Source organism: Pseudopipra pipra, chromosome 3 (assembly GCF_036250125.1).
Source record: "Pseudopipra pipra isolate bDixPip1 chromosome 3, bDixPip1.hap1, whole genome shotgun sequence".
Classification (NCBI taxonomy): domain Eukaryota; kingdom Metazoa; phylum Chordata; class Aves; order Passeriformes; family Pipridae; genus Pseudopipra; species Pseudopipra pipra.
The window spans coordinates 57013245-57037420 of record NC_087551.1 but is presented as its reverse complement, the minus strand read 5'-3'; the positions used below and the strand labels follow the sequence as shown (position 1 = coordinate 57037420).

Below are 24176 nucleotides of genomic sequence, written 5' to 3'. Positions count from 1 at the left end.
CTGCTGATCTTCATTCAGAAGAAACTAATAATAAATCCAGTGTCAAATTGAACTGAAAACACTTGAATAGTCAACAGTGACCAATTGCATCTTTGAAAACTAACAACCCATTATTGTCTCCAGAGTGACACTAGGGACAGCAAGAGGCACAGCCAAAACAATGAACTACAAAAAGAAATTAATTGTGCTATCTTGAGGTCAAGGGCAAGTGAGGTACTAACATGAAAAAAGCCACACACAAAACCCAATAACTCATCAAAATTTCAAAGGTCATGTAAACTTCCTGTAAATAGCCAGACATCAGGTTGAGATTCGATGTTTCCAAAACTGTACCCAGCACTTAGCATCTTGTACTACCATCCTTTAGGGAAAACGGCATCATAAATTATTTCAGGCAGGAACAGCATCTAATACAGCTTACTTCAGACAGAAAGCATCTAGCAATAAAAAGTAGGTTAAATCAAGGTGTCATGACGTCACCAAGCAGCCAAGCTGACATGCTGCAGTCATTGTACACAAAATAATACACTAAGTTCAAAATATGCCAGTGGCACTGTCTTGCGAATACATACTGCATATCAGTTGCTCTGAAGTGCAACAGGAATAGAAATTTTTTTGTAAGTGGGAAAAGCCCAAAATTCTCATTTCAATGGTGTATAACTAACTTCCAGTGTTAAACACGAAGTCAAAAACATAAGGCTGAAAACTGTTTTGGATAGACTACACAGTTACATGTAATTCAAGGAATATTGCGAATACCTACATGAAACGTGCATAAGACATTCTACGGAAAACTTCAGGCATTAAAGTAATCACATTGTGTAAGACACAAAGCATGGCAGATTTTTCCTACAATGAAATGGCACTGTGTCAGCAACCCAAACAAAAACCAAATTCACAGAAAATCAAAACTTGCTTTTCAAGTTTTGTAAAGGGTTGCTAGCTTTTACTAACCGAGAAAATTGAGTTTGAAGGAATTAAAATTCTATAGAGATATACTGCTATACCAGAAAAATGGCCGACTATCCAACAGATCTGTGTCATGTAAGAGAAGTACATATCCCTGGTCATGAAACCAGATGTAAGACAAGGCTGTATCTTAAACAGGTTCAGAACACCTGCAATGGGTCACATTGGATTCACAGGGGCTGATGAAGGACAGGCTGCCAGAGCAGACCAGGAGAGTTCTTCCTTCCCTCTGTCTAAAGACAGACACAGGATGCAGAGAGCTCTTTTTTACTCTTCCTTCTGCTGACCACTAGTTCAAAAGTCAAAATGGAAAGAGACAGCAAGTTTCAAGTGCAAAGCAGAAGTGTGGAAGATCAGTGGGAAAGTTTCCAACAAAAGAATGGAATCAATAACAGTACTGTTAACACTTTGAAGTTTCCCATCTTACACATTGGTTTACAAGATATTCAAGCAATTCATCTTCTTAAACAGTTTGACTGTACATTATTCACACTGAGCCACATCAGCAGAAGATCATTAACAATTTCTTTCTTTGAGAAAGTTTCAACCCACAAAAAAAGTGCACTCGAAAAGACGCTCTGGTGCCACACTTCACAGTTTCTATTTCTAATATGACTGTTGGAAGTAACCTTTATTGAAATAAAACTTCTATGGGAACCCAAATGAAAAAATTATTACCAAAACTTAACTGGTTGATCTTTCTAGGCTGATTTACAGTCCATAAGAACTCATACAATTTAGCCTGCGCATTAGTCTACACATAGACCTATCAGTACCTTTTAAGACAGTAAATGTATACTGGAGATTTGAACTGTTCTAACTACGAGTAAAATCACAGCCACATCAGTAACTTCTTCTGAAGTATTTTATTCAACACAGAAGTTCTGTTGATAAATCATGTATATGCTATATAAGATTAGCTATTTCCAACACTGTGGGCCCAAATAAAAAACAAAATTATTTAAAAAATCTAGTTAATTGGATAAAATCCCACAAGTTTGCAAAAACTATCACTTTTCATTGTAGCTATAATAACCGCAGAATCAAGTATCAAACAGATTTTTTTTTTAAGCACAGCTTATATAGTAAGGTAACCTTTTAACATTCAATAGAACAGGGTAACTTCCTTTTAATATCAGAGGGAAAAACTTTCAAAAGTAGTTTTTCCTCAAATTTAAAGACCACTTTGTACCTCATGAAAATAAGTGAGAAGAATTATATTAGCAAAATTGCCTGTAAAATAAGAACAATAAACATACACTTTTTGTTTGAATGCCTGATGTATAAAGTTTCCAGACAACTTCAGTTGAAATCTACCAATAAAGGCAATAGAAGATGAGGTACAAATATAATTGTTTTGTAGTTTGTTTCCCCCCCCCTCCAAGAAAAACGGTTTATACAAACAAATGTTACTTCATTTCCTACCAAGATTTTTGTTTGGCCATCACCTTAACACACAAATAGACAGAACAAGGAGGTTTTAGACATTTGCTAGGTATTCACCCAATTAACTGTAGATATTTCTTATGAATGTCTTCATCATAGTAAAATTCTTACTCATACTGAAAACCTTTCAGTGCCAGCTCTTTGAAGAGTCAATCTACTCCGATAAAAATTGGCTTCATTATTAAAGCATACATAATAAGAGCCACAGTATCTAGTTTAAGAAATCATCACTAATTGTGAGATTAATCTTTGACAACCTACACAGTATGACGAGACTCCCTCTGGAATATTTAGTAAAAAGAAATTAAATTCTAGTAAATTCTAGTAACCGTGCACCCACAATATTACCTGACTTTCCAAGCAACGACTGCTTGTTAAGAAGTAATCTAAAGTATTTTTAAAATATTCAGCTTCCTTTATCTATTTTAAAATAGGAAAAGATGGCCACAAACATCCTGTTTTTAAACACCACTTTAACATGTAACAGTAGTTTGTTTTTCAGTTATGGGACTGATGTTTTGGTACATATTAACAACCAGAACTCACACATTCAATGGTTTATCTGGGAGCACCCAAAGTTAAAGGACTGCACAGAAAGACAAGGTGCCAACACAAGGTAGGATAAACCTGCTGTCAAGTCAGGAGTTGAATTAAAAAAAAACAAAAACAACTGTGCTACTAATCCTGTACTTTTCAACTACTGTCCTACCTCTAGCATTGAATCTGGGAATATTTTCTAAGTACCTTCAATAGTCATGCCATATTTTCACAAATGAAGATGAACAGAAAGCATATTCATTTGAAAGCAAATCTGAAGTATACCTGGACTGGGAATTTGGAATACAATAGCTGGTCATGAATAAAAACCATACTGTGACAATTTTATTTTTCTTAACCTTTAAAGGCCAGTCAGTATTTCTGAATGTAATAATGAATGTGTACTGTTCCTAAATAACTTCCCTGTACAGAAATACATACATGCTCAAATTAGCTCTGAGCATTTATTAAGACTTCTAAAAATTCACACTGCTTTACTTCACACTGACTAATGCTTTATCCTCATACAAATATCTGTTGACACACTGTAAAAATTATAGCACAATTTAAAAATAGTGAAATTTGTGTTGAACCATATCTTACCTGTTGAGTCTTCCAAATCAATCAGCTTGGGCATTAAACTTTCCGGTAATTTTTCCGGCAAATCATACCCATTCTTCCTAGCAACTACCAGGTGAAATGCAGCACAGAATTCATCCAATGTCAGTGCACCATCTTTATCAAAATCTGACAGCTCCCTGAGAAGAAAAACTTGGTATAAATAAAATTTCTTAAGGTTATTTTGTTTTCAAAAAACATATCTCTGGTTTGCTGTTTAGAAGATCAAAGAATACAGTTTATAGTTCACTTTACCCTATTAAACATTCATATTAGTGCTACATTCTTTATTCTTCAAAGATGATGAGCTTTTATTAATAACAGCATACAGATCATTTAAAACCACTTTTATCTCTCCAGATTTTAAACCCATTTAAGACACTACTACACAGTATTATTGGCCCCAAAGCATTTTTGGCAAAGTATACTACCCAAATTACAGTGCTGAGGCAATGCATTTTATTTTAAATGGAAAAATACTTGAAACAGAAATCATTACACTGAAAGGAAGATAACATCTGCCAGTGTAAGCCATTTAATGCTAGCATGCAATGATGCAGTACAAATTCCAGAATACAATGAAATAGAAGGCTTGCACCAAGTCAAAGCTAAATTTGTCATCACGTTCCACAAAGTGCATTTAAAAACATTTGCATGTGTACATTTCATTTAAACTTACTTAGAAATAAATAAATCAATATAGATAAGGAATTATCTAAAATTAAATGAATTTTTAACAAAAAACCTCAAATAAATTACTTCTAACTCTGAAGAGTTTCAAATTTACTCAAAGTGCCTTGTAAATAGTGTCACCCTACACTAATTAAAGCCCACTAAAGTAATACTGGCATAAATGTGAGCAGGACTGAACATACTAGGGTACTAGTGAAATTGTACTTAATAACACTTTATAGCAGGTAGATTATTAGGTGTCTACCAGAGAGCTGTCATCTTTCTAAATAATTATTATGAATAATTATTTTAACTAATTATCACACTTACCAAATATGAGAAAGTTCAGGAATAGGTAGTTTTGACTTAGTGAAAAATTCTTTAGCTGCAGATCCTGAAAAATGGCAACAACCATTTTTACTATTTAAGGCAAGTTAAATCATTCAAAGACTTAGACTTGTTGTAAAGATGATGTGTTATTTAGCAAAGGTTTTGGGGAAAATGGCACTAATTACTAGGGTTAAACAAAGGGAAGAGGCAAATTAGTTTCTAGTCTTTCTTGAATTACACTAGAACATTATCAGCAAAATGCAGAACTTCCTTCAAAACAGTATGCAAACCTAAGTACAAAACAAAATCTTTATAATAGAACCGATGCACCCACAATTATATTTTTAAAGAGTAACTTACCTGGTATAAATCCATTTAGATCAGGTTGAATGGTTTTAAACTGATTAACATAATACTGCCTTTGTTCATCAGTTATTTTCCAGGGGTCATCATAACTACTTGATTGCCTACGAATTTCATTTGTTGTTGTAGCTGATGCTACAGTTCGTACTGTTGTCTGGTCCTGAAATGAAATATTTTTCCTCAGTATTATCTACCTAAAATGCTTCTACAAATCCTCAACTTCTTGCCTTCAAAAAATAAAGCATAGTTAAATCTCACAGTAGTTTAAAAACTGCAGGAAACCACTGGCAGATTGCATCTACAGGATAACGACAGGGTATTTTGCACACCGATACATATGGAATGACTGCAGGTATGTAAGCAGAAAAAAAGTATGGCACATATGTATGGAAAGCTAAATACCAATGTTTTAAAGTCATAATTGTTGACATTTTAAAAATTAGTAGCTTTTACTTAACCATACCAAATGAAGTCAGCTCAATGAAACAAGTATCTGTTGGGCAAATAGCACTGAATAGACTATAGCACAGACAGACAGTAAACATCTGCAATGACAATTATGAAGAAAAATAAGGAAAAAAAAAAAAGATTGCAACATCAATCTGAATGAAGCAAATCAAATACCAATAAAGTGTCACACCTGGACAGAAGCAGGATGCATGGCTAAAAGAGCACTGGTTGGTGGGGTATCTGCAAAACTGACCCAATTTTCTTGATGGGGTGGTGGTGAATGGCCAGACCATATGGGATCACTAGAAGTAGATGAGCCTGAAAGTAGAAGAAACATTTCCTTTTCAAAATTACAACCTTGGAAACTAAGAAAGAACTGTGGATATGGATATACTCTAGAATGATGAAAAAAAAGAAAAACCAAATTACACCAAGGTGACAAAGTTTGCTTCCTGACAACTCACTCCTGTAGATTTTTGCATTAGGTCAGCTTCAATCTGCACTAAAAAGACAAAACTAACAACAAATGAGCTTATAGCAACATGCATAAAATGGAAATAGGATTTTACCCATTTAATTGGTTTTGAATGAGTTAATTAACACTCCACATTTTCATTTAATTGAAATAAGCAACACTTGTATGGACAAATACTATTTAAAAGTGGAATATGATATTAGCATTCAACTTCATTATCATTATTATGGAACTTTTTTTTTAGGTTTTAGCTTGCCATTCAAGGAACAAAGCCTTGGAAATTCTTTTTAAGAATCATCCTTTTTGGCACAGATAATTTTTTTTCTACATAATTTCTAGATTAATTTAACTCAGTTGCTTAAAAACAAGCTGAGAATAATAAAAGATATCCGTACAGAATGCTGACATCTGCTAAGTATCAATTATCTGGAACACAACAACTGAGATTTAACCAGTGCCTTGCTATAATCTACATCTGAAGTACTGTCAATGTTCAATGACTTAATATTAAAATAACAATGATGCATCTACAGAAAGATTTGGCCATCCACTGCTCTATGTACGAAACTATCAAAAATATCGTAAACTGCAGTTGCAGATAAAAAATTTAAGGAACTCTGATAAGAGAAAAAATGAACCATTTAGAGTAAGTCTAGTAGAATCCCATTCTACTCTTCGATTCCTAAAAGAAATTATGAACTCCTTAAATCTAAACAGTCATGAAACTGATTAATCTACTCTTCTTGCACAATTAAATGCTTTCTCTTGAAATACATTAAATGAAGTAATATAATAACCTGTATAATATTTCTATTTAATATCTGGCAATATGCAATTACTCTTTCATTCCATATATAAAAAGTAATAAGAAAAATGCTTAGAATTGGTTTATCTATGCTCTTCTCCTACATACAATAGTCATAATTGTGCAGAACAAATTTAATCTTGCACTACATTGAGTAAAAAGTAATATTTGCAGGAGAATTTCATCAAATGATTTTTTCTTTTTAATTTAGCTTTACTATGATAAAAAGGCTCTAATGACTATTCCTTTTGTCCCAGATTTGTCCGTCACTTTTGGAAGCTCCTAATGTGGCCTGGAGCTTCTAGTGAGATTTATTCATTTTTATTCAAAAGTGCTGAGAATAAAGGCAATGAGTTTGACAATGAAGTTCTTTGGTAGGTCACCTAAGTCTCAAACACTAGAAAGAAATCTAGAGAAAAGCTCAGTCTCTTTCCACATGGTCTCTCTCAGCACAGGACTAATGGACAGTTAGATGCAGACAAGATCTTTCCCACCTCTCCTATGGATATGCCACACTCAAATTTTATTTGTGATACAATGGCTTTCCTCTTCTCTGCCTCTCAGACACATGACATTACCACTAACCTTATATATGTTTGCTCCTCCTTCACTTCTCCCAACAACTTGTCTTGGTACAGTTCTATTCATATCCCACTTAGCACAGTATCTCTCCCAAAGCAGTACCTTGACAGCAATGGAGATGCCAGGAGCACGAAACTGTCATACCTTCAGAGTACTCTACAAGTACTACAAAAATTGTTTCCTTTCTCTCCTGTTCAAACAATCTGAACAAGAATATTATTGCTTTACTGTTCCTATTAGTCACTCTGCCATGCAACGTTTTAGGACACAGGATGAGGTGGCTGAGGGACACTGAAAGAGAGAATACTAATAACTGTGAACACCTGGATCTACACACACACTCACAGACTGCCTCCAGCCAGTAACTCAATTTGACATTTGAGTTAGTCAGCCCTCACTTCCTTCTCAAACTACAAAACCAGACTGGAAACACAGAGATGGAAGAGAAACTGGAAGAAAACTCAGTCACAGAGAAGACTCAAAACAATCAGTGTATTTTTATTTTATGATTTGTAACCCAATGAAGAAACAACCTTCAACAGTCTCTGCACATTTTCATCAGTAAGAACACCACTAACAACACTTTGAATGAAGAGTAAGCCTAAGACCAACTATCAGATTTGAACTAGCTGGCAAAGTCTAATGCTGTATGTTTAGTACAAAGACCTAACAAACTTCCATGGCTGTGCTGTATCTTCCCCTAGCTTGAATATCTTACCAACACATAGATAACTTGTAGGAAATTATCTCATTTCCTGTGGAATAAAAGTTACCCTCTCACTTTAAGATACAAATATAAGTGTAAGAAATGTTCTATCTTGATAATATGTACTTTTCAATAACTATATACATACAGGTTTACTTACAGAGGACTAAATTTTCAATTAACTTTGTAAACAAGCAAGAGTTCTCCTTACCATCAACCTGTGGTGAAACAAAACCAGAAGTTGAGTACAATTTTGACAATAAGATAAAATACCGTAGAGCTCTCATGCCCAGGTAAGAGTAATCCATAGCTTGTAACAAGGCCAATTATCATCAGTTATTGAAGCAGCAATGAGGAGACCAAGTATTATTCAGTCCCCTGCAACCCCAGCAAGTATCTTAGGGCGTTAAAGACACAAGTGAACTGTTAGCACAGACATGTTCCACTTCTGTCCCTGAAGTGTTCGTGAACTGCTACAAAATCTCTCCCAAGAAGAAAAGAAAGAAGTGTGGCTTAGGGCTGCAACTTCTCATACATATTCAGACACCGACACAGAACTCTGATGTAATGCCAAAAACAACTAACAAGTATCCTCTGACAGAAGGGAAGATTTTTTTTTTAGTAGTTTGAAATCATTATTTGGATACTACCAACATAAATGTTCTGCTTTGTTTCCAGTCCAAATAGACTGCAAGGTAATAAAAAACAATTTCTAGTCCCTATTCTGACATGCCACTCAACTATCATTTGAAGTAGGGAAGGGATTCTTTCTCACAACCTTCTAGCTGCTGAAGCTGTAGTGCAAAATGAGCTGAAAAGGTAAAAGTATGGAGTATTTTGGGTTTTGCTGTCTTGGAACAGGTAGCTCTCATTTCACATGCAATTCTGCTTCCTACAAGGGGTTCAGTTATCCATTGTATTATTCTGTGAAGACAGATCACAGATGCAAGCTAGAACTGGGACATAACATCATGATTTTTTAACAGCTTTACCTTAGACTATTAAATCAAAGACACTTGAAAGACTTGAGACAGGTTTTAACAGAGCTGACTCTGACATTTAAGGATGAGACCTGCACTAACTATACACATTCTACACAGGTGACCCATGTCTGCCACTGAACTTTCAATTCCTGATATTGAAGGAAAATATATGCACTCTTTGGGGCTCTCTTTCCAAAAAGTCTTGAAGAAAGATGGCAGCAAGCCTTGGCTTCTGACTTTGTAAGTGTAAGCACACTGAGATAGCTGTGACAGTGCCTGAGAAACCAGTTACATATGAAGCATCACTAACACTATCCTAAAAGTTACTGGACAACACAGTGACAAAAAAGTGCAAAATGCAAATTCTTTTGCTCTTTTGAGATGAGATCAGGTTTTCTTCTTTAAGAAACAGATAACTACAGCTGTGAGTTATGCTTAAGACTTCTAATGCAATACTAGGTGTAAGATTTTTAAACCAACAACTGAGTCATTATGTAATCATTATTCTGCAGCCCAACTTAATAATGAAAACACTGTAACTTTGTTCATAGTAGGAGTATGATGATGCAATGGAGTCTTTACTCAGTAAAGTCAGAATCTTTCTGTTTAAATACATTGTTCTCCAAACAAAAAAATGCAGTTTTGATGTTCACCCTTCTGGTTTAAAGTTACATGCTGTTTATTGTATGACCCACCAGAAACATTTTCACATTATTTCAGTTGACAACCCCATTAAATACGGAGAAACCTGGGTTCTTATTTTTCTTGGATCACATGTGAAAAGCCGTAGTCCTACCGAAATGATACCACACACCTGTAATTTACCTGATTTCTCAAAAGCATCCTGCATTGGAATCAAGATGAGCTTGCAGTGCTGACTGTAAGAAAAGTGACCAACAGTCTATCTGGTTCTATCTAAATGTCATCAGAACATGATTTTTCTACAAACACTGTCTTTAAAATGTCCTCTTCCCTCAAGAGAAGCAAAAAAATTATGAACTGCCTACAACAGCTGAAATTCAAAATAAAAATTAATCGTCTGCAGTGCAAAAGAATCGCCCACAATAAATTAGGATGACAATTTTTGCTAAACTAATACGTGAAAATTCGCTTTATCCTTAGCATTGGCAGAACAGGTGATCCTTCTATAACAGTATCTTCAAATTACTTTAAACACACTATGAATCTGTTTCAGTATGGAATATAAAATGAGGAAATACTGAGCTAGTTCAGAAATATTTTCAGACTACCAGTGAAAAACTTATCTATTAAACATCGCATGGAAAGCACTGCCAAACCAAAACATTAACATGGTATTACAGCTTTAGTTTTAAGAGGTCAATACTGAACTCTTCAACGCTAGGAAGAGTTTGTATACTGTCCTGCAGTCCTTGACTGTAAGTTAGAAAAACTTTGCAAATTAGAAATCAGCCACCAGACATATTTGTATTTCAGCTTCCAAGAAATACAAATTAACTAAACTATGGAAGAAAAAAAGTTGAGAAATTGAGTGCTGAAAAATAACAATGCTTGGACTGAACCCTTAGAAGTGATTATATATGCAATGCCCACACTAATAATATATTTTTTTTAATTCTAAATTGACTGGCACTTACTAGCAAACAACATTCAGGACACTGGTATAAATCTCTGCATACAACCCATTTAATTTTGAAAGTTTTATTTTCTTATCCAACCAATTCTAAGAACAGAATCCCTGGTCCTCCACGGATGCTTGCAACTACAGAATGACAGTAAACTGAAAGTCATCAGACCAATTTTGGAATATCATAACTAAGTCAAGCAACCACAGTTCAGTCTCAAACCATAGCCTACAAAATCCAAGATATCATTTAGCATTAGAACCTGAACTACAATTGCTCCACTGTTCCCAAATTTATTAAGCCAATTAATCTACCAGAAACATAATTCGAGCAAACAATACATTATCTGCTGCCTTCCCTTGAGCTCCCTGTGTTTTCAAGTATAACGATAGTTCCTACACAATTTCTACAGGATTATCAGTCTTATATCAAAAACTTTCTACTGGAAAACTTACATACTCTATTTCCCTCCCTCCAAACCCTTTGCATTTCCCATGTGACAGTAAGAAATGGATCTGCTATATTCATGATCCCAGATTCCACAGTGCTGCCATCAACACGAACACTTGAATCTGCAAGAAAGTTTTCAGGATTGGAAAATACAATGATAAACTGCCCTAAACTCATTTATTATATTAAGAATTCCACAATTTTGGGTTACAGCTGAAGCATAACAGAAGATGTTTATACCTGGTTGTACTTCACTAAATGGAGCCCAAAAAGGCCCAGGTCCAGCAAGAGGTCGTTCATTATTCCCTCCACTGGGATGGCGGTTGTGCTTCCTCCATGTATGTGGAGAGGTTGGTGGGGATTGCTGTGGTGAAACAACTGGAGATGTGGACTCCTAAAAAAACAAAGGAATCTTTTAAGTTTTTTCTAAATCATTAAATACATAAAAGCCTATCTAAATCCATTATTTCTAGAAACAATTGTCACTTCAGTTAAACTCTCATTTCAGAGAGTGAAAATTTTAGTACTTATCAAAATGAGAGAACAGGAGAAGTCAGGTACAGTATGACTGGGACTGGACATGTTCACTTCAAACAATGTCATCTAATATATTTCTAACTTGGCATTCTTAAGACAACAGCAGTGCCGAGTTAAATCACTTAGCTACAAAGCAAATTAGATTATAAGACTCACTTTCACTTGTGATAAAAGTTACATCTAAAACCAGGTCTCAAAACAAAAAATTACTTACTGTACAATGTGTTATTGTACCTAATGTTCATCAAGTAATTCACAATCAGTTACTCTCATTTAAAAAAATAAACCAGAATTAAGCATTGGGAAAAAAAATAAAATCACCAGACAGGCCACTTGTATTTTTAATATGCAAAAACATTGATGTAATTTTTTTTAATGAATGATGCTATCTAGGATATACTTCTCTGCTCTACAAATTACAAGGTAATTTTGCCCTGATATTAAGGATCACGCTTCTCTTTAATCCCATATTGTACTATATTCTTCCTGAACAGGTAGGAAAACAGGGAATCACATGTGCAGTTTCTACCTGGAATCAGTTCTCATGAGACACTCAGATTACCAGATTATTCCATTTCAAATAAAATACAAAAGAAAAATAATTTATATTGTACAAAGTAAAGTATTTATATAGTAGAAAGTAATTTCTTCCCTATACCTAGATCTTTTGAAATTCTTGTTTGCCAGTTCTCCCAGTTTGAGCTAAACTGTGCTAGTGAAAACAACAAGAAAGCCAAATTTGAACTCCGAATATCCTGAGAAGTAAAAACAAAGCTAAAAATCTCAATACTGTTTCAGCAAAAGACAAAAAGTTTGCTACTCTATGTTAACAACTGTTAACATATTATCAAGTACCAACAGACAGACTGATCACAGGCTTCCACATGATTCCCCAATGTGAACTGGCTTACTCTGTCGAATATCCTAAGACCATTATGCTTTTTAACTAAAATTACATCTGCAAGAGTCTAAAAGTCAGCAACAAAGTTCCATAAACAAGCTTTTCTCCAAGCAAGGTACATTCTAAAACCATACGCATCCTAACAAAAGAGTTTTAGGGCCACAATGATTGGTTACTTTCTAATGTGTTGATGTAAACTTTTACCTTTTGTTGCCCTCTGATTTTCATATTTCATTTTTTATTCCAGAAAATATCTATATAAAAGCATGTTGACATAAACGGTTAATATTTTCATGTTAAATCAAACTAGTGAGAATATCCTTGTCAATCAAAAAATAAAGGTACAGCTACCAGGTAAAAATTAAGTAACACATCTTAATTTAGGGGAAAAAAGATCACATTTAGAAATACTGTATAAAAGCATTATTTTTGTCAAACTGGAATTAAAAAACCAAGACACTATGAAGTACTTGGAACTTGGATATTTTTGAACTGACAAGCATTTACTAAAATAGCATGTTAATTATGGTTCTAAAAGAAGAACCTTAGTGAAGTCAAACAAACTGGCATGAGGCAACACAATAATGTGCTAAAGGGACTATACTGTCCGGAGGGATGTCAACCTCACAAGGCCATTACAAGCATACACGAGTCAAATGAGATTATAAACCTTTTCCTGGATCTCACATCTCAGGCCAGATAGAAATGCTCCTAAGGAGAATTCCAGAGACACTGAAGTCAGACATGGTATCCAAAGGGGAGCTCTAAGGGTATTGTGATCCAGGTCCTGATATGACACAGCCTCCATAAGAGTTAGGGAACATATCCTTTATGAAGATAGATTTATGCTAGTGATGGTAATTGCATCACAGAACCCATGTTCTGTAATCAACTAGCATTCATTCTGAAGAACAAAACAGCCCAAGGTTCAGCAAGAACTCTACATGCAGCACTACACATCTTTCAAGAGAGGGTGTGTGGTTCAGCCAATTACAAACTTGGTGGTCTGACCTCAGCAGTTTGAAAGGATTTAGATTAGATTTTTGAGGAAAATAATAATTACAACAGAGACAAATGAAAAAGGGATCAATCACAGCATGAAAAATGTTATTTAAATTGGCTGATATTTTTGTGACTTTCTAGAAAAAGGAATTGCACTACATTTAACCTGAAGCTCAGCATACCTCAGTGGGGTGTCATACAAGATAGTTACAACAATATGGAGATTAATACAAGAATCTAAGGTGTAAAAGAACAGAAGGCTACAGAAGGAACAACACTGGACTGTATTAGAACAGGAACTATGAGACTGAAGGGATGTTTCTAATAATGCTCCTGAATGACTGATTCAGGCAACAAACTAATTTGATACTTTAGGTAACTGATTATGCACACTAAATAGCATGCTGATGCATTCTGACAGCAAATGTAAGGTGGCAGACGGATGGATCCCTTCCAGGACGTAAGTAACAATAAGCTACCAAATTTTAAAATGTAAAACAGTTTCTTGCATTATGAAAATTAATATCAAAGGGCATAAGGAGAAGACTGGACGCATAGATCAACTATCATACCCCTACAATATGTAAAGTATGACATATTTGTTTTATTCACAGATGCCAAGGTATATGAGGTAAGATATATCAAGAAGTAGGGAAGAACACTACAAAATAGTATTAATACTGGTGAAATATCATTTGGAACAAGAAATTCAAGTGTAGTAAAATATTTTCAATAAGTAAAAATTCAAACTGGATCACAGGCAGAGAAGGATTATGAGGATTACTGGTAACTATGAGATGAAACTGAGACAATGGATTGTTTTGTCTTGTCAAGCAAAACAAAGCTGAAGTGGAATGCAACAGTTTTCTAGTAAATACTGGTGGAATTCTGCAGCAAGTACTAATGACAAAGCTGTTAAAAGAACAAGTAGAGCTAAGTTAATTGGGAATTCCCACAATATTCCCATGAATATTCCACTATATTCCCACTAAGGCTCTGGAATAGTTCTCTCCAACATGGCCAGTGTGGATAAAAGGTTGTGATTTCAAGAGAGAACACTGATTTTTTTAAAAACTCATTATCCAATACAGTTTCTCATAATAATGGAGGGTTAGACTAAATTACATATGAGGTCTTTTCCAGTTCTGTGCTCCCTAAACAATTTATTTAATACCAGATATATTTTATCTGGTATTACCTGTTCAATCTACGAAACAGAAGTGAACAGAAATGGACTACTGGAAAAAGCTTAAAAGAAAGTCACACTACTTTTCATATAGCTAAAAATGTTGAAATGATCAAATTCTGACTGCTACAGGTGCCAAATTTGAGCTGTCTCCTCTTAAGGTTGCACTGATATGGCAATAAATCAATATGATCTGGAGTGCCAGTAATATGCTTAATGCACACATAGGTAGATGAGTACCTTCAGCTTTACCTTTTATTTTCACCTGGACATGGCAAGGTTCAGCCTATGAGCATTTGCCAGATACTGATGCTCTAACACTGAAAAGCATGTATCTATTGAAGCTAGATACCCCCCTTTCCTGGAAAACAGGTGAAAGTATCCTAAAGCAGTACCTGATCAACATCTGGATCATACTGACACTGGAAAAAGTATTTGCTTTTTAGTTTTAACAACAAAACATAAAACATCCCTGATATTGAGAACATTTAGTCACTTGTAAGCTACTTTAAGACGACAGAAAATTCTTCCTAATCTCAACACTGCTGCTCCTTCTAAGAAAATCTGCAGTACTTTAACATTTTTAATAGCATAGCTGCTACTATGAAGGTATAGAGATATGTATATACACTATGGTAATATATTCACATCACCAAAAGTACTTTTATAGATGTCACATTGTCACCAGAAGTGCTCAAATCTACTCTGTCTTTATTTTTTAGGAAGAAGAAATTCTGCCAGAAGAAAAAAAAATATTTACATTCACTGTTTATCTTCACTAGGATGTGCAGTCAACATGCCATCCAGTGAGGGAAAGCATCTTTCATTATTCAGCTTGACTCCTAGAATCAGTTCTGCAGCTTCCATGACACCTGGGTGTGACTTCAGTCATCTTCTGATAACACTAACAATATTGGAAAGATATAAACTTCTGGCCAGTGCTATATTTGCATAATACTTATCCATTAAAAACTAAAAACACTACCACAAAAATGCCTAGAGATAGAAAAAGGTATTTGGGATGACCTAATTTATAGCAACTCTTTGAAAACAACCTGACAGCCATTTCCTGATGCCTTGCCTCCAAGTGAAGTTCCTTGAAGGGAACTGCCAAAATAATGCATTGATTAAGAAATAGTTTTAGCTGGGATATTTCGGTACACAATATACTAAGCAAAATTCTTCTACATAAACTATTTACAATTATGAGATGATATACTACGTATGACAAATCTCACTAATATAGGAAGCTGGACATAAATGAACCTTGTTTTTAAAGATGAAGGTCAAGATACCTTACAATTTCATACAAATAATATTTCAGCCACAGTATTTTAAGAAATCAATGTATTTTCAAGTGTCAGGCATATTATCAAAGCCAGTAAACAGTTTAAGAAAAAACAAAACCCCAAACTCCCTAACAAAGTATCTAACAGCTACATGATAAGCTCCAAAAGTGAAATATTCAAGCTAAACTGACATATTCCCCCAGAAAGCATAGTTATCCCTAGGAAAATCATGATCATGGCTAGGCTTCAGAAACGAAGATCTGGGAGAGGCTCTACCCACATTTAATACAAGCACACTGGTGGCTAAAAAGGCCAATACGAGATAGACAAGTCCAGTTGCAAAAGGCACAGCAGAAAGACTCCTTAGGTCGTAACCCTAGGAAAATGGTACCTTGTTATTTACTTCTCAGACTTCAGCTCTTTTCATCCTCACTGCTCAAAAAGGTGGCAAGAGAATTCAGAATCTGAAACTCTTCCTACGTTTTATAAATCTGAGTGCTATCTCCAGGTGAAGCCAACTGAATCAGCAATTTCCATAAAAACATGGATAAAGTTGTACCTATCTTTTGGAAAATAACCCAATTAGAGCATTTACATGGTTAAATGAGAAACCTGGGCTCAAGCTCCTTTCTCAGCTTGTTTCTAACATGGTGTCTAAATCAATAAGTATAATTGGGACAATAAGGCTGATTGAATGAGTTCATTGTACAGTCAGACATGTAGCATCAGCCACAGAACATGCAGTTTTACAACACAGTGCAAAATCAGACAATACTTTCCTGATGTTCTAGACCATAAATACAACTTAAAACTGCTCTACTCAATGCTGTGTTGTCTGTTACATTTGTTCCAAGATCTGTTTTCTGGGCCAGATCTCTCAAAGGACTTATACACACAGTTTCTTTATTCCTACGATCCCACACAGACTTGTGTGAAAGAGATACCAAATTGCTTCTACCAGCCAAGACAGAAATGAAATTTGGATGCTCATACACCTTTGTAAATACGTGGCTTTTTTATCCTGAACTTGAAGATCTCAAATATCAGACTTTTGTTGTTGTTATTTTAAAATTACACACTACGGATTCCTGTATCAAATTACAGCTGTTCACTAAATAAACTCAACATCATGATGGAAGCATACAAAACACAATTTCAACCAAACCAATTTCAGCCCCACCATCAGATAACAGAAATCTCTGATTCCTGATTTCTTCATGAAGTGCTTCAGAGCTCTCTCAAACATACTTCCCTGAACTAGACAACAAAAAGGTATCTTCAGACCTACTGCCAGCTCTCTTTCAATATAGTCATCTCCCCTTTGGAAGAAAGGAAGTGACAGCCAAATACTGATTATGGATTTCCTTTAATAATTTACTTTTTCTTTATATTGGATCAGTCTGAGCTATTTCCACAGAGACTAATAAATGTTTATAATAAGTGATTCCTTGATTCCCAGAGAGACTAAGGGACATTTGCAATCCTCAGTTCATTACAAAATAAACCCAGAAAAAAGCATACCATAGGGAAGAAAACAGGTCATTCAACGCACATGGCAAAATTTAGCATTTGTACTCTGTTCTTGCTTGTAGAAAAGACAATCAGAAAGTGTTTCCCCATGGAAAAAGAGCATAAAGACTGTAAACCCAAGGAATTATGTATGAGGTGGCACAGAGTTGTAAGCCCTTACAGTTTTCATTTATTCAGACATCTTGCAGCTGAGGATGAAAGAACCAGTGAACAAAAAGAAATCAGTTTTCTTATTATTAAAACACAGTAAAAAGCTATGTGAAAACTTCTGTTATTTCTGGTTCTCGTTGTCTCTACTTAAGAATTAAACAGCTCAACAATAAAATGTAAGGCAGAGAAAAGCAACTGTGAAAATTTTTAAAAAAAATTCTAAATAAAGTATTTCAGATTTGTATGTATTGGAGAATGTTGAAGGACTAGAAATTTAGTCTTCCATGGGACTCAGTACCACTGTTCCAATGACCAGGAAACCGACAGGAATTACTTAATAAATGAACTACTAGTATCATAATGATTACAACTTGATATTTGCCATCATATCTTAACACACTGATTTTCTTTTCTGTCTACATTCTATGTCCATTACCCTCAGTATTTTAAACACAGATTATAAGCCTTCAGTAAAAATGTCTCCTACATGCAAGTATTTCAGAGGCATATATGGTCTTCATGTATGATATATAACAGTACTTTTTTTTTTTAAAGAAACTATATATTGAAAGCAACAAAGCTTAAAATCCCTATCAAATTGACATGAACACAGCAAAGTAGTGATTAAGAGTCCCATTTAATCTTTTAAGATAATTTACCTGTTGATCAGTTGATGTACGCTGCTGAACTGCATCATGGCTCACAGAGCCTTTTTTGACTTGTATTCTGCCAGGTGGAGGAGGAGGAATCACACCTGAATATGAAGCTGAGTTATCAGCATCTGAAGAATACAAGGCTGTGTGTCTTGATTCTTGTTCATTCTTTGACGCAACAAATCTGGGAAGAGGGAGGTCCTTTACTGTTAAAAAAAATACAGCAGGCCATTTACTATATATAAGTATGATGCTTAAAAATAAAAATGCAGTTCTATTTTGAAGGTAAAGTTTCACATGTGAACCAATTCTTTACACATGGAGACTGCTCTAGTCAAGCCAACACTTGGCAGCTGGAAAAATTCAAATACTTATTGTGCATTATACTTCATGACTCTATTACTCAAGTTCTGGCTTTGGTATACAAAGATGACTTCACATAGCTCCACAACAGTTTTGCACAACTGTGCATTAAATGCAGTAGCAATTAGAAAATCTGAATTTAGTTCATTTTTGTTTAGTGTTGCCAACATTTCATTACTGAAGTGTAATTTTCAAAATTTATCTACTATTTCTAGCACCTACATAACATGTAACTAAACAGTGAATCACAGCCAGCCAAAAAGTGAAAAAGTCATTGCATACAAGTGAAAATTTTATGTTCTCAAAACAAGAAATAATACATATACTAAATGATCCAACTGACATAGGGGAAGTCTATGCAATAAGCTGTTCCAAAACGAGACTTTGGTGTGAGTTCTCTAGCACAATTTCACAAAAAAAAGAGGACTCAGAAGAAACACAAAATATTGTCTTCTTTAAAAACATGACTAGATAAATATAAGTTTGTTTAGCTGTACTAAGTTCCTATGTGCTAATCTGCTCTCTTTTTCTTCTAACAGCAGAAAAACCTCATTTCAACACTACTGCATTTGTTACTCTTCAGAAATCCCTCAATTATAAATGTGATAGCTGTTATGAATGGAACTAACCCTTGATAATGAATAAATTAAAAAGTTCTCAATACTTTTTATGCCCACATCGTTTCTAACATTTTCTTCCACCAAAACCAGAATTCCATACTTAGAAAATAAATATTACTTTGAAATAGACATCGCTCACTCATGTCTCAGTTTTTAGCTTCCTTGGAAGGAAAATTTTCTGGGACAGCAAAGGAACAACAGCTTTAGAGGTTTGTAGTATAATAACTATTCTTATACTACTGCATATCTGAGTAATCAAAAAAGCACGCATTTAAGAATTAATTGGACCACACTTATGTTGGACTTAGGATTCAAAATTTGACTGAGTTTCCATTCAGCAACTCAGATAAAGCAAGCTTCCCGTCCACTGAAGAGGCACACACCAAAGAGCAAAAAAGACACAAAGAGAAGGAGAAATAAAAATTCCAAGATAAAAGAATGAATAAAATTAAGAAAATCAATGAAACATGCATAAAATAGAGAGCTAAAAAGTAGGTGTCTGTAAATATAAGCTTCAACTAATTTAAAATATTTTACTTTGAAGAGAGAAAGAGTATACAGTTTACTTTCGGATGGCTCTAACAGTTTCTCTTCAAGACATCTTGGAAATGGTGAGCAGCCAGTTTTCAGAGGAAGGTAACCCAAGTTCAGAATCATTTTATGATTCTTCAGCCTGCTGCATTTTAGCTGTTACAACAACACTTGAATCATTCTAGAAGCAGGAAATTCATCGATAGGACTGGAACCACTGCAACCAAGGCAACAGACCATAGCTAAAAACAGTTAGTGTAAAAATAAATGTTCTGTCTACTGTACTTGGTGTATTTTAGTAGGTTTGGAACCACTTACATAAAATTGTTCCTAGAAATCCAGAAATCATTACAAGTATTTCTAGTATTGTCATGAATCAAGGAAATGTATGTCATTATAACAGTTCCAATGGCTGCTCATTTTACAGCAACACATTTTATATTTTTGAATTAACCCTGTATCTTTATGTCAATTCTTTCCCTCATATTTCTTGTGATTTTTCTTTTTTTTTTTTTTAATAGAAAAGCTCCTTCTGGTTAAGGTATCTTGCATTAAAATAAAACCAAGCTTATAAAAACCCTGAAAAAAGCTACATACAGATTTGTCTTTGACTTCTTCAACAGGCATTTGATGAGAAATCCCACAATTGTTTTATCAAGTTCCACTTCTATCAGATATTAAGAGTCAAAGGTTCTTTTTCCAGCTTTCTGATTCTAGGGCATTCTGCTATAACTTGCTAAAGCTTTATATTTGGGAACACTCATAAGGAAAACTAGGGAAATGGTTTATAAACATACGGTGACTTATGAGCAGAAAGGAACTTAAATACTACCAAAATGTTGACTAAAACAACGCGCTTTTCCAAAAAGCTACAAAAACTCATGAAAGCAGTATATACAGCCTGTATGAGCGTAGAATAAACACAGCTGTAAACGTATATGCAGCGATTTCTTTCTTTTTTATAGTTTTGTCAAATACTTCAGTTATACCAGATTGTTTTTAATATAGTCTCCTTAACTACTCTGTTTAATCTATAACCTTTAGATGCAAAAATCTCATAAGATTTCTTTTAAGTACTAGTATATAAAAATCATATCATATCATGTATTCTACAGACATAAAATCTACTAAGGAAATCATCTTAACGCAAAGCTGTGCTCCAAAGATATTTTTAACCTGTGAGTTGTGTACTACACTGCAAGGGCTACCGTGACTTAAAACTCACTACTTCAACTTCCTAAGTCTCTTTTCATCTTACAGAGCAACAAGGACACGGATTCACTTACCTCATTCAGAAGGCTACAATAAAGCCTCATATCAAAGCTCTTCCTGCTGTTCTGAATCATCTTCCTAGACTAAGTCTTTCTCATGTTCCTATTTCATCACCCACCCACACCAGAGCTGACCTTCGAAAAGTAGGATAACAGGTGATTCGGCTGATAACAGACTTCAAAGATCTTTCACAGGTCAGGTTTTTCACTAGAAAAAAATCTTAAACCAATCTTCATATTTGCACTTAAGAAGGGAAAAAACTGTCAAGCCAAGCGACAAGAAATGTAACTTCAGAAAAGATAACCTTTTGTTCGTCACAATCAAGGCTTCGTAAACCCAGCAACTACAAAAGCCTGCAAATGCTGCATTCTTTTCATTCCAGTTTACATTGCTCTTATTAGGACTTTAATTAGAGGATACAGCACACAAGTTCTAACATCAGTCACCTATAGAGTTAGCTTGTACCTACACAATAGGTACAAGTAGTTCATCCACTTCATGATGAATGCAATACTTATTCAATCAGTAAGGTATTTCACCTCGTATTTACCGCACGGTAAGAAAACACTCTCTTGTAGTCTCTCTACATTTTTTAAGTTAGCAACATGTATGAAAAGACATACCACACCAATTTACAGGGTTACTGTATAACAATCTGTGAGCCAATCTCCGTACCTGATCCTATGATTTACCTGTATTTAAGCTTTCCATTCTCACAGGGAGACCAGATTGGGCCACAGCAACAAGTTTCAAAGCTATGTAAAACTGACTTCTTCCAAAATAGCCAAGTCTTGTTGCACCACAGAGCTCCGTAATCTGAAATGAAACAGAGTTACTAGTAGAAAGAAACTTTAAACACAACTGCTTTACAGAAATTATTTCATACATTTCAGAGTAGCATGCCAAGTATACAAACATATTGACTTGCACCCCTCTTCACACTTAAGATCTGCAATCTCACTCAAGGTGCATCCCTGTTTGTGCCAGGTCACTAATAAGATACTAAGAATGACACATCCCAAATTAGACTCTCAGAGTTAAATGATCCAAACTGCCTTTTTATATACTTGGTACTCTTATCTAGACTGCAATGTTTTTTAAATGAGACACAAGGATGCTCTTGGAACACCACAGTGGAATACTAGTTGAAGTCAGTCTAGGTGGCACCACCACTTCTCTCTCCTCAACCAGTTGTAGTCTTTCCATTACACCAGATAATCTGGTTCACAAGTACCCTTGGTAATCCTACTGTTTTCACCTTCATATGCCTAGAAAAGGCTTCCAAGCAGACTTGCTCAATTCCTCAGCGACCAAACTGCAGCTGACCAGCCCGCAGTTCCCCAAATTAACCTTCCCTCCCATTTCAAAGACGACTGCAACATGCCTTACTCCAGTCATTGAGACCCACCTCCGATCTCCACAGCTATTCAGAGAAAAATGGCTTGCAACGACATTAGCTAGCTCTCTCAACACGCTCGGAAGGATCCCATCTAATCCCGTGAAGGTGGTATTTCTCTAGAGATCGAGCTATCATCTTTTCATAGTACTATTAGTTTCTCTCTTCCTTCAATTTCATCCCCAGGTACAAAAGTCTATGAGACTTTGCCTGTGAATATCAATGCAAAGAAGGCACAGAGAATCTAAATCCATGGGCATTAATTTCTGTCCTCACGCTTCCCACTGGAGCTCAATCATGTTCTCTTTTTGGCAAACCCGGTCTCTTGTCACATCTGCTCATTTCCTGACTACTAGGAGTTAGGCAAGTTCCAACTGAAAAAGTGAACTACATTTTCACACAGCAACAACTGAACGACGTGACCCACAAGCAGTTAGCCTTTGTGCTTCAGCACCACTTCAATAACTCCATACAATGAATCAGCTGGGTTTATCAACTACAGCTGAACTAGATGTGGCTCAACAAAAAGCTGGTTGGGTGGGTATCTCCTTGCCATGTACCAGGATTCTAGGACTTTATGAAAATAAGCTGCTGTAAAACTTGTCACAGCAAGGTGTGGGATGTTGACAAACTCTTAGTTTCAAAGAAGTCCCCAGAGGATCAGCATGCCTAGGGCTGTACATACAACTCAAATCCTGCTGGACGGAAACAAGCTGCATTAAATCACTTGGCTATGTCTGCATCACAGCTCATACATTGTCCTACAGCTCCTGCATATTTGTATTTTCCCGTTGTAGTATTTCTGCAGTGTGATGTCTGGTGAGACATCAGGGGATAACAGGACATTCTCTAAAAACCAATAAATGAAATAAAATAATTCAATATAGTTGAATACAATACAGTAGTTGGTTGGACTACAAAAAGTGCCACCAGGAAAGAAGTGACAGTGTAAATTGACAGATGACAAATCAAATAAAACTTCTGAGGCATCAACATCTAAAATAAATTGCCTGTACTCAACCTAATGCCAAAAATAATTACACTAAGTTTAAGTAACCAGCAGAGCTAAAGCAGTGGAGATTCAAGAGACAGCTGGCAATCGAAACCAGTGCAACAGCAAAAGCAACCCATTTTTTTAAAGCACCGTATGCTGGAAGAATGAGGGAACATCCACATACTTGACTACAACCAAAACAGAAAAAGCCTGTGGATTCAGTGGCCTAGCATCAACAAAGGCTTTGCTCAATTTCAAAGCCACTACTGAGCTACAAATTACCTTGTTTGCAACTAGTGAGTACCAACAGATTGAAAAAAAACTTCAGCTAAAACCCAAATTAATAATTAAGATACCATGACAGATAAGTATTAGAAAGGAAAAGCAAGCATCAATTAAAAGTAAATAGATATAAATATAGAAAATACACCAGATATAAGCATCAAGAAAAGGAAAAAGCTAAGGATTAGAAAACAAAAACCCACTACAAAACAAACTAACAAACCAAAAAAAAAACACCCCAGCAACAAAAAATCAACAAAGAAAGAATGTTCTGCTGCTGCTGAACAAGTAGGTGTCAAATCCAACCATAGCTATATTTCAAATACAGGATATATCCCAATCAGAAACATGACTGAAGGTTGAGTAAAATCATTAAATGCAAACATCTTGTGGAGATTCCTCTGCTGACTCAAAACAGCATACCTATAATCTCCTTGAAGGAGGATTTAAACATTCAACAGGTAATAAGCTATTCTGAAG

The 24176-nt window shown here is 35.2% G+C and overlaps 1 protein-coding gene across 8 annotated transcripts in view; it reads right to left on the bottom strand.

Annotated features, from left to right (window-relative positions):
- The window catches only part of REPS1 (RALBP1 associated Eps domain containing 1), a 61866-nt gene that overhangs the window by 23868 nt on the left and 13822 nt on the right, over positions 1-24176 (bottom strand). For 7 of the 8 annotated variants that reach the window (XM_064649351.1, XM_064649350.1, XM_064649344.1 and 4 more), the window contains exons 2-8: positions 21717-21840; positions 18245-18444; positions 11231-11384; positions 5576-5703; positions 4933-5095; positions 4573-4636; positions 3556-3710 (exon numbers count right to left, since the gene is read on the bottom strand). In XM_064649351.1, coding sequence (XP_064505421.1) covers positions 3556-3710; positions 4573-4636; positions 4933-5095; positions 5576-5703; positions 11231-11384; positions 18245-18444; positions 21717-21840 — 988 coding nt within the window. The remainder of the gene's footprint in view (positions 1-3555; positions 3711-4572; positions 4637-4932; positions 5096-5575; positions 5704-11230; positions 11385-18244; positions 18445-21716; positions 21841-24176) is intronic. The other variant, XM_064649348.1, reaches the window with a different exon arrangement.